At 41.5% G+C, this 17,249-nt stretch overlaps 1 protein-coding gene across 2 annotated transcripts in view; it reads right to left on the bottom strand.

Annotated features, from left to right (window-relative positions):
• Nucleotides 1–7,964: 7,964 nt before the first annotated feature.
• The window catches only part of LOC124596506 (EGF domain-specific O-linked N-acetylglucosamine transferase), a 138,163-nt gene continuing 128,878 nt past the window's right edge, over nucleotides 7,965–17,249 (bottom strand). For both annotated transcript variants that reach the window (XM_047135667.1, XM_047135668.1), the window contains exon 10: nucleotides 7,965–8,837. In XM_047135667.1, coding sequence (XP_046991623.1) covers nucleotides 8,685–8,837 — 153 coding nt within the window. In that variant the 3' untranslated portion in view covers nucleotides 7,965–8,684. The remainder of the gene's footprint in view (nucleotides 8,838–17,249) is intronic.

Below are 17,249 nucleotides of genomic sequence, written 5' to 3'. Positions count from 1 at the left end.
GGCATCTGGTGCAACAAATTGCATGTAGCAAAGTGTATTACGGACGAGCTACTTGATGCTGAATTTGTGAGACCATCAGGCAGTGCTTGGTCTTCACCAATACATATGGTCCTGAAGGAGGGCGTGTCTCATAGAATATGTGAAGGCCATAGTTCACTAAATGCTTGAATGGTATGAGGCAGATACCCCATTCCAAACATTCTGGATTTTTCTCACACTTTGGCAGAGACATCTGTCTTCAATGTAATCAATAGCAAAAAGGCATACCTACAGATACTCATGGCTGGGGAAGATGTGCCAAAGACAGCTGTCATTATGCTGTTCAGGCTGTACTGGTTCCTTTTCAGGTTTTTTTTTTTTTTTTTTTTTTTTTTTTTTTTAATGCCATGCAAATGTGGCAACATTTTATAGATATAATTTCAAGACATTTCCTTCTTGTGATTCATACCTTGATGACATTTTGATTTTTTTGTCTTCTCTGGTAGAGCATTTGGAACATCGTTGCCCTATGTTTGACACCCTTGATCATCGTATTGTCGAGATTGATATGGACAAGTGCCAACTACACCAGAAGGAAGTCATGTTTCTAGAAAACGTGGTTAATGACCCCAGGATCACAGAAAAGACAACATTGATTTTAAGCTATACCTCAGACACTAACCTACGAAGAATTAAGGCATTTTTTGGGAACAATCAGCTTAAGGTAACACTACTACAGGTTGCGGCATTTCTAGTTCCTGTCACAGGCAGGCAAAAATAAACATGGTAGGCAAATGCTGGCATGGACTATGGAAATTCTCATAGCCACATCACACTCCAGAAGGCTGTGAATAGTACATTGTGTAAGTGGTGCTCCCTTATCCATCCCTATTGAAGCGAATGATATGGTTATCGGCATAGTGCTCCAAAAACTATTTGGTAGTGTCCAACAACTGCTACGATCTTTTCCTCAGAAACTTACGAAGTCACAGCACAAATGGTCTGCATTTGACCAAGAACTGTGAGCAGTGTATGAGGCATAAGTCATTTCAAAATGGAAGTGGAGGATGGGACCTTCACTGTTTTCACACATCACAGACAAGGGTAACCCAGAACCTCCCACAGAAGAACCCCACTTGTGACAGGATACTTTCCGGGACTGGATCAGACTCTGAATGTGGCTCTCCAGCAGGGATACGACTTCCTCAAATCCTGCCCTGAAATGAGATCCATCCTTCATGAAATCCTCCCCACTCCACCAAGAGTGTCTTTCCACTGTCCACCTAACCTTCGTAACCTCTTAGTTCATCCCTATGAAATCCCCAAACCACCTTCCCTACCCTCTGGCTCCTACCCTTGTAACTGCCCCCGGGGTAAAACCTGTCCCATGCACCCTCCCACCACCACCTACTCCAGTCCTGTAACCCGGAAGGTGTACACGATCAAAGGCAGAGCCACGTGTGAGAGCACCCAGGTGATTTACCAACTGACCTGTCTACACTGTGAAGCTTTCTATGTGGGAATGACCAGCAACAAACTGTCCATTCACATGAATGGACACAGGCAGACAGTGTTTGTTGGTAATGAGGATCACCCTGTGGCTAAACATACCTTGGTGCACGGCCAGCACATCTTGGCACAGTGTTACACCGTCCGGGTTATCTGGGTACTTCTCACTAACACCAACCTGTCATAACTCCGGAGATGGGAACTTGCCCTTCAGTATATCCTCTCTTCTCGTTACCCACCAGGCCTCAACCTCCGCTAATTTCAAGTTGCCGCCGCTCATACCTCACCTGTCATTCAACAACATCTTTGCCTATGTACTTCCGCCTCGACTGACATCTGCCCAAACTCTTTGCCTTTACAAATGTCTGCTTGTGTCTGTGTGTGTGCGGATGGATGTGTGTGTGTGTGTGTGTGTGTGTGTGTGTGTGTGTGTGTCCCTAGGGTGAGTCTTTCCGCTCCCGGGATTGGGGTGACTCCTTGCCCTCTCCCTTGGGACCCACATCCTTTCGTCTTTCCTGATGAAGCGGCCGTTGGTAGCGAAAGCTGGAGTTTTGTGTGTATGTCGGCCTGCCAGCGCTTTCGTTTGGTGAGTCACATCTTCTTTATATATATATATATATATATATATATATATATATATATATATAAAAGAAAGATGAGGTGACTTACCGAACAAAAGCGCTGGCAGGTCGATAGACACACAAACAAACACAAACATACACACAAAATTCAAGCTTTCGCAACAAACTGTTGCCTCATCAGGAAAGAGGGAAGGAGAGGGGAAGACGAAAGGAAGTGGGTTTTAAGGGAGAGGGTAAGGAGTCATTCCAATCCCGGGAGCGGAAAGACTTACCTTAGGGGGAAAAAAGGACAGGCATATACTCGCACACACGCACATATCCATCCACACATACAGACACAAGCAGACATATTTAAATATATATATATATATACACGTGGGAAAAATATATCTAAAAACAAAGAAGATGTGACTTGCCAGGCGGGGGTGCTGGCGGGTTGGTGGATGCACAAACAAACACAGACATGCACACGGGGTTCTAGCTTTCACAACCAACGGCTGCTTCATCAGGAAAGAGGGAAGGATGAAGTGATGTGGGTTTTGGGGGGAGGGTGGGGAGTCGTTCCGGTCCCGGAGGCGGAGGGACTTGCCTTGGGGAGGGGGGGGGGGGGGGGGGGAGGGACGGGTGTACGCTCGCGTGCACGCGCATGTCCATCTGCACGTGCATGGACACAGGCAGACATTTGTAAGGTCTGTGTATGTGCGGATGGATATGTGTGTGTATGTGAGTGTATACCTGTCCTTTTTTCCCCCTAAGGTAAGTCTTTCCGCTCCCGGGATTGGAATGACTCCTTACCCTCTCCCTTAAAACCCACATCCTTTCGTCTTTCCCTCTCCTTCCCTCTTTCCTGATGAAGCAGCCGTTGGTTGCGAAAGCTAGAATTTTGTGTGTATGTTTGTGTTTGTTTTTTTGTGTCTATCAACCTCCCAGCGCTTTCGTTTGGTAGGTCACATCTTCTTTGTTTTTAGACTAACAAAAATGATAAACTCACAAATACCAGAGAATCAATTTGGCTTCCGGAAAGGAAGTAGCACGCTACATGCCATAAGTTACCTAATGGAGCAAGCACAGGATACACTCAGACATCCCAGAAAGAAATACTTAGTAGTCTTCGTGGACTACCACAAAGCCTTTGACCTCATCGGCAGAGCGACACTAGTCCAAAAACTCATCCATCCGATAGGAGCCACACACCCGTTGGCAATCACTGTCTTAAATATCCACAGATACAACACTATCCAAATAACAGACAGCATAGCAATATCCATGAACATAATCCAGACAAACAGAGTTCTACAAGGAGATCCAATTAGTCCATTGTTATTCAACGTCATGACCACAGACATCAAAGACATAATCAGACACACCTCAGCATCACTTATTCCATATGCAAACAACATGGCAATAAGCTAAGAAAATGCAGAAGAGCTCCAAGAGGTCCTCAACAGGCTCACATCATGGGCAGAAAGAAACTGATTGCAAATAAATCACAACAGAACCAAACAAATGACTTTTAGGAAAGGAGGGAAACACGTTCTGAGAAATACAATGATCTTGCACAAAAAACCTTCAGAGGTAGTGCCAAAGTTAAAGTATCTTGCAGTCACCCTGCAAAGCACCTTGTCATCCTTCAGTAACCACGTCACAGAAAGAGCTGCCGCAGCAATAAAAGCCATCTACCACATCCAACAGACTCAACAAATATCATTGGATACAGCACTGTTTCTGATGGGATCAGCATCATATGGGAAAAACTCACCCTAAGCGACCTTATAACAATAGAAAAAGTCAAAACTCACTACCTGAAAAGGATTCTAGGCATCGGGAAGTCAGCACCCTCAAGGCTAACATATGAATTAACCAAGGAAACCTACTTCATCAATGACATGAAAATGCATTATTGGCTGCCAAATACCAAGCCCTATGAGAAAGCACGTCAAACCCCCACCAAGGAGTACAGAGCCATCTGGCCTGATTTCTACTCCACAGACGCCATGACGACGGATGAATGGAAACAAGCAAACTACAAGCTATGACACGTAGTAATGCGTTCAATCACACATGGATTTCACCATAGACTCTGCCAAAACGAGATTTCACCAGCCGAACGAAGACTGTAATTGTGATTTGCGTAAGAAACATTGAGAGAGATACCACGCTCAAAATTGCAAAATGAGGAAAACCTCAATTATAAAACTGGCTCTGGATAACTCTTCATTTGTAATTTCTCTTTGCACATTGTGCACTTTTCAATTAATAATATGTGGGTTATATGAAACATCTATTTTTATATATCTAGTGAAGTATGAATCCAGCGTTTCACTTCCACTTGGTCACAGGCCGCAAGATGTAAATTTCGCTTTTTGGTGCCTGAGCAACACTAACTCAAAGTTATCCAAATTTGGAACAAAAGAAACAGAACACACCTCACTTTTTGAGTGTCCCTTGTTACATATTCTGATACATAATTAGAATACTCAATAATTATGTGTAATGATTTTAATAACTACTACTGCTGAACCATATTAAAGCAAGTGTAAGCAGCCAAATTACTGAGGTGGTAGTAGTTTTTATTAATTACTTATTATGTACAAGAGATAAAACTTCCAATTACAAACCATTACATTTCAGTTTATTAATTATTATGTTCAAAAGATAGAACTTCCAGTTACAAACCACCACATGTGACGATTTTGCCAAAAGGCACTGACTGATTTTTCCGTGGCTACCAGACCTACAAAAGATTGTACCAAGTTTCTAAATACTTGGTAATGTCCGGGGACACTCATATTTGAATGAAGTAAATGTTTCATTTTTCTGCGTGGTTTTTTGCTTAAGTGAAATCTGTTCTTGCCCAAGCCGTGTAAGTCCGTGTATTCAACTGGTCTCTGCATGACTTTTCATCTTACACTAAGATAGATATCATTTAATTTGGATGACATGGATTTTAATTAATTTATTGTCTTAGGTTTGAGAGAGACCATTTCTCTGTAAAGTAACCGGTTTCTTGCTCACATCAGTAATTCCCTAACTCATTATCATTTTGTTATTTAAACATCTCAAAAGAATGAGTAACTCACAAAATCATATCATTGTGGAATACAACAGAGTACTGGCAGTGCGACAAAAAGAAGGGTCAGCTAAAAAGTCAATGGTTTGAAAATTCCTGGCAGATTAAAACTGTGTGCTGGACTGAGACTCGAACTCGGGACCTTTGCCTTTCGCGGGCAAGTGCTCTACCATCTGAGCTACCCAAGCATGACTCACGCCCTGTCCTCACAGCTTTACTTCTGCCAGTACCTCATCTCCTGCTTTCCAAACTTTACAGAAACTCTCCTGCATTCCGCTGCAGAGTGAAAATCTCATTCAGTCAATGGTATGTTTTTAAGTATCATTCAGTTAATGTAATGATATCAACATGGTTGTGTGGTGATAAAAGAAGAAAAACATTTGTTGTGAGAGTTTCATTGTAATACATACATAATTCGTAATACAATGATCTTTTTGTATCAACAATATTTATCATGGGTGATATTAGGGCTTTCCCGGCAAATTAACTGTTTGTGCTGTTCTTGGGTCTCCAGTCGGGTGCAGTCGTCGTGTTCTGAAGGAGGCAATTGAAATACATGTAGCTGATGGGCTGATCAGCAGAGACGCTGGGTTCAACCTCAGCAAAGCCTGGGACCCAGTACTCAGCCAACTAAAAGCACAGCGCCGACCCAAAGCGACTTCCGCACCCGACGAAGGCCACAGGACATCTGATGGTCCACAGTTCGCATCCAGCAGCCCATCCCTTCCCACCACCACCCCATGCAGCGCTGCGTGCGGCAGGACACGGGAGAAGGGGTGGGGAGCGATCAGAGTATAGGGGGGGGAGGAGATTCAGTGGAGACGCTCAGTCTGCAGGTATCACCAGAAAATGACGGCAAGGAACGCTGTTGAAATATCGTGGTTTGAAAATGACTGCACCTGGCTGGAGACCCAAGAACAGTACAAACAATATTTATCATCTCGGACATTAACTAACAGATTTTTCTCATTTGAGATTATCACAATTTTCATCTGATACATTCTCTTTCTACATGTCTTTCCAGCACTCCAAGTGTCAGATACTTTTAAATAGTCTTTGCTAGATCATTAGTTACATCTGTCTTACATACATTGTGTTATTAGTTGATGTGAATGACTGTATATCATTATCCCATTACTCTGTATATATATTACTGTGTACATTTAGATGCAGGTCTCCCTCCCCCAACCTCTCCCTCTCATGTATATGATGAATGTCATTTTGAATAAACTAGCCAACTTAAGTTCCAATTGTTTTGAAAAAGTGGCTATAATATGGTAAGATTACACTTAAGCCCCACATACGGATGGTCACATTAAAACTGACTTGGAAAAAGTTTATAAGTCAGATGAGTGCAGTGCCCCTACCCCCCCCCCCCCCCCTTTTTAAATCGCACATCCATACTTTTTGCTTTTGTGATAATGATAATCTGGATGTCAAGAGGTACTAATTTAATACTTTGCTGTTGGATTTACAATGTCACAAAATACTGAACACATGTGGGGCAGCATAGTTGCTAGTTCCTTAACAAAGCATTTCCTATTGATTCGATGCACATTCTGAAGACCAGTAGACTGTGCATTTCTAAAACTAGTGGGGTAACAGTTGCTTGTGAAAAAGCAGCTGGTAAAGTATTCATTACGACCTGACTGTCACTTCCCCCCACATAAGTACTGTATTCCTATGATGGTATAAGCTGCACATAGGTATAATTCCTTACTATCAACATTCTTGTCCCAGGTCTACCACATAACAAATCTCTCCCTGCCCCCCTCCCCTCCCCCCCCCCTCTCTCTCCCTCCCTCCCCTCCCTCCCTAACACACGCGCGCGCGCACACACACACACACACACACACACACACACACACACACATAGTGGTTCATGAATATATTACAGTAATTGCTTAAAAGATTACATTAGCTTGTTTTATTACACAATACATTACAAAATATCATATAAAAGATTATCACAGCACAAGACATCAATAATGACAACACTGGCTAGAAATGTTTAATAACACCATGTTGTTCAAGTTTTTAGATTTCTGACAAAATATTAATTTAAATAAAGTTAAACTTTCTTATATATAATTACAAAAGTAAGCTGATAAAAGACAGCCTACAGATTATAATGACATGGACACAGCTTGTCTTATTTTAATGGTACTCTAACAAACGACAGCCTCATAACCAAGCTGCAGTACAAAGCCAACTGACCATTATTGTGACTTATGACCTGCCATTACCCAGTAAGTTTGTCAGAATTAGTAAACAAGCTGGTGCACAATCTCTCAAATAAGTATTATATCACATAGTGCCCATCACCTATAATATAAACCATTGTAGAAAATTTTGAGTAGTCTGTGAACTAGCTAACAAATTTGTTTACTGGTGACAAGATCGGCCTTCTCTTTTAAGATATAAAATATAATTGGTGAACTATGTTTCTTAAAAGTACCTCTAAAAATAGTGGATGACATTTACTAATATGTAATTACATAGTGTACACAAATAATGTGCACATATGAACAGTAATACAACTTTGGCAGACACAATCAATTTGTGACCTTTATATCCTGAATAAATATATGATAAACTTCTGTCATTAGGCTTTCACTGAAATCAAAACAAATTTTCTTTAAATTCATTTACAGGTTTCTATATTTTGTGATACACTGACACACAATTCATACATACATGTATTTCTAAATATTTACAATCAACTTTGGTACTTAAAAACCTGCAAATGTTCAGTGCCAACTGCAACCATAGCAATCTTGGTGATAAGGAGACACTGCCAGTTACCTCCTCTTCCCTCACTCCCGTCCCCCCCCCCCCCCCCAATACTTTTGCAGCATTCACACTGATTACCTTTGATGATGATGATGATGTTATCCAACAGAATACTGTATATTTCTTCCTCAAGGCCTTCAGTTTTATGTCTAATGTTTCAAAACAATATATTTCCACATAACAACATAAAGACAACATGCAACAGAATGCAGCCCAATTTACATTTTTTCACGTCAATGCTCCTTTGAAGGCAGGAATCATACACACTCCAATGGTGTTCAAGCAACAAGCATGTTATTATATGTTTTCAAATAACATTATCCCTGAGAACTGATAGTTGCCCATTTTCATTTTTCTTATCATTCTTTCTTTTTTTACAAAATCTGGTTGTCTGGTGCATATAGTACACTGTATGTTTTGGTAAATCACTGGTAAATAATTGTGTTGCACACAGAAAGACTTTGGACATTTGACAGATCTGAAATTTTTCTGATGTTGATACACCAGAAAATGCATTTTCTTGACATAACAAAAGTATTATTAAATTGTTTTTCTGATAGTATGCATCGATGATTTATATATTTGAGATTCAGTAAAGTGGCAAATGAAATGAGAGGTTAGTTTCCAAAATCCACAATCTGTGTCACTGAGTTATGCAGTATTGTAACTTTACTATTCGCTATTCATTCTCCAGAAAATTTATAACTAAAAGTAAAATTTTTCCAAGTTAAAAATAGTTGAGCCCTTACTGACTACAATTCATCATGGCCCCTCAAATGGAACTTTTTAAATTCTTGATGGTGTTTTACATGTTTAGCACCAATTTCTACGAGTCGAAGGAACTCTGTGACGTCAAAACCATAATTGGTAAATTTTGCATGTGCTCCTCCTTCTGGATGGTGACCCTGGAAGTAATAATGACCAACCATTCACTACTATGAATCATTACAAGCAAAATAATTTTTCTTAGTTGGAAGATTTTCTTCCTCTTCAAATCAAAAGAACTGCTTTTATGATATTATGAGACAGCTTCAAAAAATCATTGATACATTTATAAACATGAAACAGTATTCAACTAATATTTATTGGCAAATCCTAAATCTTTATATTATTTGCTCTTCACAAATATTCTGCATATTTTTATAAAAGCTATAATCACTGAAACTCTACTGAGAAAGGGGGGGGGGAGGGGGAGAGGGAGAGGGAGAGGGAGAGGGAGAGGGAGAGAGAGAGAGAGAGAGAGAGAGAGAGAGAGAGCGCTTCTACATTATAACTAAACTGTCTGAGTCATAGGAAATGTAAATGACAACTGTATCAATATTGTAATGAACCAAAACTAATTGGAGAGTACAACAAACTGCTAAAATGCAGAGTGTAAATTTAATACTGATGTGAGTACTATTAATAAGTTGAAAAATCTTCAAAAAGAGTAGTAATGAAATACTGATTGTTTTAAGAATATGTGTTTATATTTATTATGTATCTGATAATGACAGTATGCACACACACTATAATGTGGCAGTTTTAGCTTATGTACTCCAATTTGCTTCGATTTGTATGTTGCTTTTTTCGCATTTTGAAATAACAGACAAGGGAAAACCCGGTCCATTATGGTGTTCAAGTATGACTTCCATCACATCAGAAGGGATCAGTGATCCCTATGACAATGTGTCAATTTTGCTTTCAAGAGACACAAGTGTAGACAGCCAGTCCTGTGAGGGGGAGGTAGAGCTTGCTCCCTATACTTTTCTGCTCTCCTTGGGAGGTCTATTACCTTGTTTGTTTATGTTTGCAGCCAGAAGTGTTCACACTAAAGACAATGGGCTTTCCGTGTAGATTATTTCACCATTCCTGGCATATTTAATGGAACTGTTCATTCATCTGTTGTCACTGGTCAAAATATCATTTTAAGACGTATGATTTTTGTTGTCTCTTCAGTAGTTGCATTTTTGAAACTTATGTTTGTTGATGGAGTGCATTTGCTGGAGTACATTTAATTCACCTATGTTTAGTTTTTTTTATAAGTAGATGCAATGTTTGATTTCACTGTATAGAAATAATCACTAAAATTGACAGCCAATAATTTCAATAAGTCATCAGTTCTGCCACAGCTATTATTACACTGGCACTCAATTTAATTTGTTTTTGTTTTATTTTTATTTTCTTGTTCATAAAACAAGAAGTTCAGTATGAGACTATTGTCATAGTTACTCAATACATGATTCTTAGTGTTCTGTAGGACAACTATGCATGATCCGTCAAGGTATGTGAATGAGTACAGTAACTGTAAAAACAAGTATAGCAAAAAGTGACCCAGACGTCATAAGAAACTCCAAGTTTTCAGTATGTCTATAACTGTTTATCTCTTCTTGACCAAAGCTTTTCTGCCACATTTTTTGATTCCTTTAAATTATCTTGAATTTTCATTAACATTTGTATAAAGTGTACAAGTGAAGAAAGTAGTAAAAGTGGCAAGAGAAATGAGGTACAAAAACACACCACTGATGTGCAAATATGTAAAACATTCAACCTATCTGAAAAAGTAAGCCAAACATCTTTGACTGTATACCACTTAATGAGAAATGGCCAGAACAATCCAATATTAACATCTACTTCCAAGCAATTTGGGTTGTAGCTCAAACACGAAACTTGTCTTGTTTGTCACATACATGGGAGACTACCAGGAAACTTTAATATTGCTCTCCTGCCCAAGTACAAAACACAATGTAGTAAAATTTGTTGCACCAATACTGGAACATGAAAATCAACACAATACTGCTGGAAGACATTGCCAACATTCTTTGCGATGCCTCAATGCCTCACAGAGACCACTTCGTTTCACATAAGCAAGTGAGCAATCGATGGAAGGAAAGAGAGCTAAAAAAAAGAACCTCCTCTTGGAGAAACATCCACAGAATATGCCGTAGAGACAGTGGAGGTCCCTAACTAATGATTAAATGTTCTTCGCCACGTAGCTACATCAGATAAAAAGTAAAACATGGTTGATAGCCCACGCATTGTTCGCTAAAATAGCTGGATAACATGCAGTACAATGTAAGTGGTTAAAAAAAGGGCATTCAGTCAGGAAATAGTGAACTGTCAAAGGTTGGTGACAATGAGCACAAAGTGGTGGGTGATCACCACTTAACAAATGGCAATGGCTAAAAACACAGTGCCCATTAAGCAACCTAGTTAAAATGATCTCCGCATGATGAGAGGGCTGAGAGGAGGTTGGTCAAGCTATTGGGAGAGGTTTAATTTCCCAGAGATTGTTCCCAAGAAGAGAAGACCAGTGGTGATGCCAAAGCGACACCATCTGCTGACAGACAACAACAAAAAGATCATCTGAAGGAATGCAAGAACTAGCACACCGAGGAAGGAGGACTGCAGCCTTGGCAGTAGCATCAGTAGCCTCATTTCCTGTCAGACCAATGTGACCTGGAACCCACATGAACATCACAGTGGCTCCCTCAACAGCAAGCAAGTGGAAGCTTTCTTGGATTTGTTGCACTAAGGAACGGCCTGTGTACAGCACACAAAGGCTCTGAAGGACACTGAAAGAATCGGAGCATATGACACAATTAAAAAGCCTGAATCGCTGGATGTACTAGGTGGCCTAATAGAGGGCGAAGAGCTGTTGTTGTTGTTCTGGTCTTCAGTCCAGAGACTGGTTTGATGCAGCTCTCCATGCTACTCTATCCTGTGCAAGGTTCTTCATCTCCTAGTACCTACTGCAACTTACATCTTTCTGAATCTGTTTAGTGTATTCATCTCTTGGTCTCCCTCTAGATTTTTTCCCTCCACACTCCCCTCCAATACTAAATTGGTGATCCTTTGAGCCTCAGAATACGCCCTACCAACTGATCCCTTCTTCTAGTCAAGTTGTACCACAAATTTCTCTTCTCTCCAATTCCGTTCAATACTTCCTCATTAGTTATGTGATCTACCCATCTAATCTTCAGCATTCTTCTGTAGCACCACATTTTGAAGGCTTCTATTCTCTTCTTGTCTGAACTATTTATCGTCCACGTTTCACTTCCATACATGGCTACACTCCATACAAATACTTTCAGAAACGACTTCCTGACACTTAAATCTATACTCGATGTTAACAAATTTCTCTTCTTCAGAAACGCTTTCCTTGCCATTGCCAGTCTACATTTTATATCCTCTGTACTTTGACCATCATTAGTTATTTTGTTCCCCAAATAGCAAAACTCATCTACTACTTTAAGCGTCTCATTTCCTAATCTAATTCCCGCAGCATCACCCGATTTAATTCAACTACATTCCATTATCCTCATTTTGATTTTGTTGATGTTCATCTTATATCCTCATTTCAAGACACTGTCCATTCCATTCAGCTGCTCTTCCAGGTCCTTTGCTGTCTCTGACAGAATTACAATGTCATCGGCGAACCTCAAAGTTTTTATTTCTTCTCCATGGATTTTAATTCCTACTCTGAATTTTTCTTTTGTTTCCTTTACTGCTTGCTCAGTATACAGATTGAATAACATCAGGGATAGGCTACAACCCTGTCTCCCTCCCTTCCCAACCACTGCTTCCCTTTCACGCCCCTCGACTCTTATAACCGCCATCTGGTTTCTGTACAAATTGTAAATGGCCGTTCTCTCCCTGTATTTTACCCCTGCCACCTCTCTTTCAAATTCTGAAGGTGGCAGGGTGAAGAGCTATGCTGTAAATATTAAGCAGTGTTCTGGAACCCGATACTGGAAATGGTCGGTGTCATTGACAAAGGCACACTCGACACCAAGGTCAGTCTTAGAGCCACTGGTGTACATGAAGGTGCTACCGCTGAGTTGCATGCAAAGGTTGAGAAACTTACAGTAATCGATCGAATCAGGAGTAGTTTCCTTGGGAAGCGAATAATTTCTGAGATGAACATGGGCCGCTGCATGAAGACAAGGTAGTGAAGGATTCACACCCATCAGGAACATGGCAGGTAATGGGACGTTAAGTTTCCAGAGCAGTAACCAAAAGTGAACTCCGGGAGGTAACAGAGAAATAGGGTACACCTGATACTGGCGGTCAAGGGGATCATCAAAAAACGAGGCATAAGGTGGGTTGCCGTGCATGGCAGTCAAATAGCATGCTTATCTGCTGAGGAGAACATCACACCAGTAGGACAATGGTAGTTCAGCAGCTTATGCATAGAAACTCTCAACCAGGCTACAGTAAAAGGTGCCAGTGGCTAAATGTAATTCACGATGGTATTAAGATGGCGTAAGATGTACAGATGAATAAATGAAACACTCTAGTTTTGAACAGACAAGGGATCAGTCCATTCCCCAGAAAGTACCACTTAGGACGCTTAGGACATTGAGGGACCATGTACAGTGTGTGGCCAGGTAAGACATGTGGGAGGACCAAGACAGTTTTCTATCAAGAGTGAGTCCGCCCCCGGTAGCTGAGTGGTCAGCACAACAAAATGTCAATCCTAAGGGCCCGGGTTTGATTCCCGGATGGGTTGGAGATTTTCTCCACTCAGGGACTCAGTGTTGTGTTGCCCTAATCATCATCATTTCATCCCCATCAATGCACAAGTCAACAAAGAGGCATCAAATCGAAAGACTTGCATCCGGCAAATGGTCTACCCAATGGGAGGCCCTAGTCACACAACATTTACATCAAGAGTGAGCCCCGGGAATTTTGTAGTTTCAGCGAATGGAAGAGCATCAGTCCCAAGATATAAAGATGGTGGAAGAAACCCATTGCACTGCCAGAAATTCATACAAATGATTTTGTCATTGGACTAGCGAAAGCCATTGTTAATGCTCCACAAGCAAAGATGATTGAGACATCACTGAAGACGCTGCTCATGGAGACAAGTCCATGTAGAATTGCAACTGATCACAAAGTCATAAACAAAAAGGGAGCTAGACATGCCTAGTGGGAAATGGGCCATGATAGGGTTGACTATGACAAAGAGGACGACACTCAGGATGGAGCCTTGAGGCACTCCGTTCTCCTGGATAAAGGTGTCTGATAAGGCCAAATCCATACATACCATGAAAACTCTGTCTTTTAAAAATTCTTGAAGGAAATGGGGCAGGTGGCCTCGGAAGCCCCATGTGTATAGAGTACAGAGGATACTAGTCCTCCAGGAGGTGTCATAGACTTTCTTCAAATCAAAAACATAGCCATAGTCTGGTATTTCTGCATGGGTTGACAAAGTGATGAGATGGTCAATTGCAGACTGCGAGAATCGAGCCACCACGTGAGCTGGCCATGAATCATACATTCTAACACCTTGCAAACATAGCTGGTGAGAGAAATGGGATGGTAGCTAGGAGGAAGGTGTTTCTCCTTACTGGGCGTAGGTATGGGTATGACAGTAGCTTCATGCCAGGGTCTGGAAAATGTGCCATCTGCCCAAATGTGACTGTACATATGTAGAGGAAACTGCTTACCCACAAGAGAAAAGTGCTGCAACATCTGAATGTGAATATCATCTTGTTCTAGGGCAGGACACTGCGATGAAGTGAGAGCATGGTCTAGCACCCTCACAGTAAAGCTGGCATGTAGCATTCATGAATCTGAGAGGAGAAGGGTATCACCGAAGCCTCCTGCACTCATTTTCGAGGGAGAAAGGTAGGGTGTTAATGGGCGGAGCTCAAAATCTCCACAAAACAGTGTCCTAAGGTGTTGGAGATAGCAATAGGGTCCAAAATGACATAATCTGCTATGGTCAGACTGGGAATACGAGAATGGACTTTGATCCCAGAGAACTGATGGAGGTTGTGCCACACAATGGAAGAGGGAGTGAAACTGTTACAAAAGCTAGTAAATGAAATCCATCTAGCATTTTTGCTATCCCAAAGAGTGCACCAACACTGTGCACTCAACTTTTTATAACAACTATAGTTCGCCATCATAGGATGACAGTTAAAAACATAGAGGGTACAACTCTATGTGTGAATTGTGTCATAGTATGCCTCAGACCACCAGAAGACAGGGACACAGTGTGGTAAAGACGAAGAGCAAGGTATGGAACATTTTGCAGTAGTAAGGATAATGTTCATAAGCTACTGTACTTAGTCATCACAACAGGGGGAATGCTGTTCATTGAAGGTCGCCAGGGAGGAGTAAATCCTCCAGTCAGTCGTAGAACAATGGCAATTGAGTTTACACATAGGTGGGGTAGGAGTCAGCAATGGATAGTGCACAGGAAATGGTCACTCGAGTACGTGTCAGAGAGATTGGACCATTCACACTGATACTGGGCAAGCTGGGAAGTGCAGAATGAGATGTCCAAATGGGAATAGGTGCGCTTGGAGTCTGAAACGAATGTTGGTGCTCCAGTGTTAAGGCAGATGAGTTTGGGTTGGCTGAGATTAGCCAAGAGGGTACCTCTCAGACAGGTTCTGGAAGAGCCCCAAAGGGGTGGTGTTCATTAAAGTTGCTAAGCAGCAAAAAGGGGTGAGAGATTTGACCAATAAGTTGGAGGAAGTCTCTCCTGCTGACAGCAAATGATGGAGGTATGTAGATGTTACATACAGAAAAGGTGAAGTGGGGAAGGATAATGTGCACCGTAACAGCTTCCAGCCAGGTGTTTAGTAGGATAGTTTGGCCATGAATGTCATCCCAAATGAGCAGCATGACTCACCAATGATATGGAATCCCGTCCTCGGAGGGAAAGTCAAAGCAGACCAGAAGGAAATGCGGGCGGTCAAACTGGTCGCTAGGATGCAATTTCATTTCCTGGGTTCAGATAACAACCAGACGCTGTGATTCCAAAAGCAGCTATAATTCCTCCTTGTTGAATCTAATGCCATGAATATTCCATTGGAGAAGGGTCATAATGGGGAACTGGGAGGAGGGAACAAATATAGGGCACTCACCTCGGCAGCTGCCAAGTGCAAGCCTTCAAAGACTCACGGCTGTGGCGCGCAGAGGCTGCAGGATCCTGTTTCATGAGACATGTTCCCCAAGAGAAGGGAAAAAGAATGGCAGGGGGATAGAATGCAGCATGGAAGGAAAGAGGTGCAACAAAGGACTGGTGAGCCCCTTGGGGTGGGGGGAGTGAAGAATGATAAGGCCAAGACATTAGTGTTGCAGACCGTAGTTTATTATTTTTTATCAGCAGCCACATAATTTTTGTGGATTTTTTGCATAATTGAGTCTTTTAAGCACATTTATTGTACTGACTACACAGCACTGTGACAACTGAAGCACCTGTCTCACAATAGCCTCTCAACTGCTCCACCACAATCCCCTCGCTGGCTTTCAGCTCTAAGTCATAAAAATGGTTTATCATTTCAATTACTCTGTGTCCAGTCAACAGCAACATGATACCATTCCAGAAGAACAATATTTTGTAGTCCATGTGATGTGTGTTACTTGGCACAGGCTGCATATAAAGTAGCACGTAATGCCTACAAAATGAAATACCTCACCAAATTCACTAAGAACCAATTGCAGGTTTGTTTCTTAAATGCTTTTGGCCAGCCTTGTTTCCTCATGAAGGATGAATATTAATATCTTCAAATAAAATTTTCATCCAGAACCATAAACAGTGGGATTTAATTCAAAAATCTGTATGAACTGCCCTGGTCTCAGGCGAGGACAATGATTAACTGTAACAGTCCACACTTTACTATAACTTTCAAGAAGGGTCTTTGCAGAGAATACAGCTGTTGCAATTAGCTGTGGTGTCACCACCAGACACCACACTTGCTAGGTGGTAGCTTTAAATCGGCCGCGGTCCATTAGTACATGTCGGACCCGCGTGTCGCCACTGTCAGTGATCGCAGACCGAGCGCCACCACACGGCAGGTCTCGAGAGACTTACTAGCACTCGCCCAGTTGTACGGACGACTTAGCTAGCGATGCAACACTGACGAAGCCTCGTTTATTTGCAGAGAAGATAGTTAGAATAGCCTTCAGCTAAGTCAATGGCTACGACCTAGCAAGGCGCCATAGCAATTGATAGTTATCGTATGAAGCATGTCTCATCAAGAACGAGGTATACAAATGATGGATTAAAGTTAAGTATTCCAGAAGCTACGTACTTTTCTTTATAGCATTCATTACGTATCCTGTTTCAGACCTCACGCCATCCTGCGTGAGCTTATAGCGTGCATTTCGGCCTTCTCTAGCAATATAACATTAGCTATATTGGATATTGTCTGACCCCTATGCTGTGCCCCAGTCTGCTACCATAGCAGCCAACACTGAGTAAGAACAGTTGCTAAATTAACAGTTTAAGTCTAATCTATACCTCTTTGCTACAGCATTGAAAGCTGGAATCTTGGATTCATTTACGGGTGACCTGCAGCCCTTTGTGGACCCTGGTG

Source organism: Schistocerca americana, chromosome 2, assembly GCF_021461395.2.
Source record: "Schistocerca americana isolate TAMUIC-IGC-003095 chromosome 2, iqSchAmer2.1, whole genome shotgun sequence".
Taxonomy (NCBI): domain Eukaryota; kingdom Metazoa; phylum Arthropoda; class Insecta; order Orthoptera; family Acrididae; genus Schistocerca; species Schistocerca americana.
The sequence above is the reverse complement of the archived record's forward strand: the minus strand, read 5'-3'. Positions and strand labels throughout refer to the sequence as shown.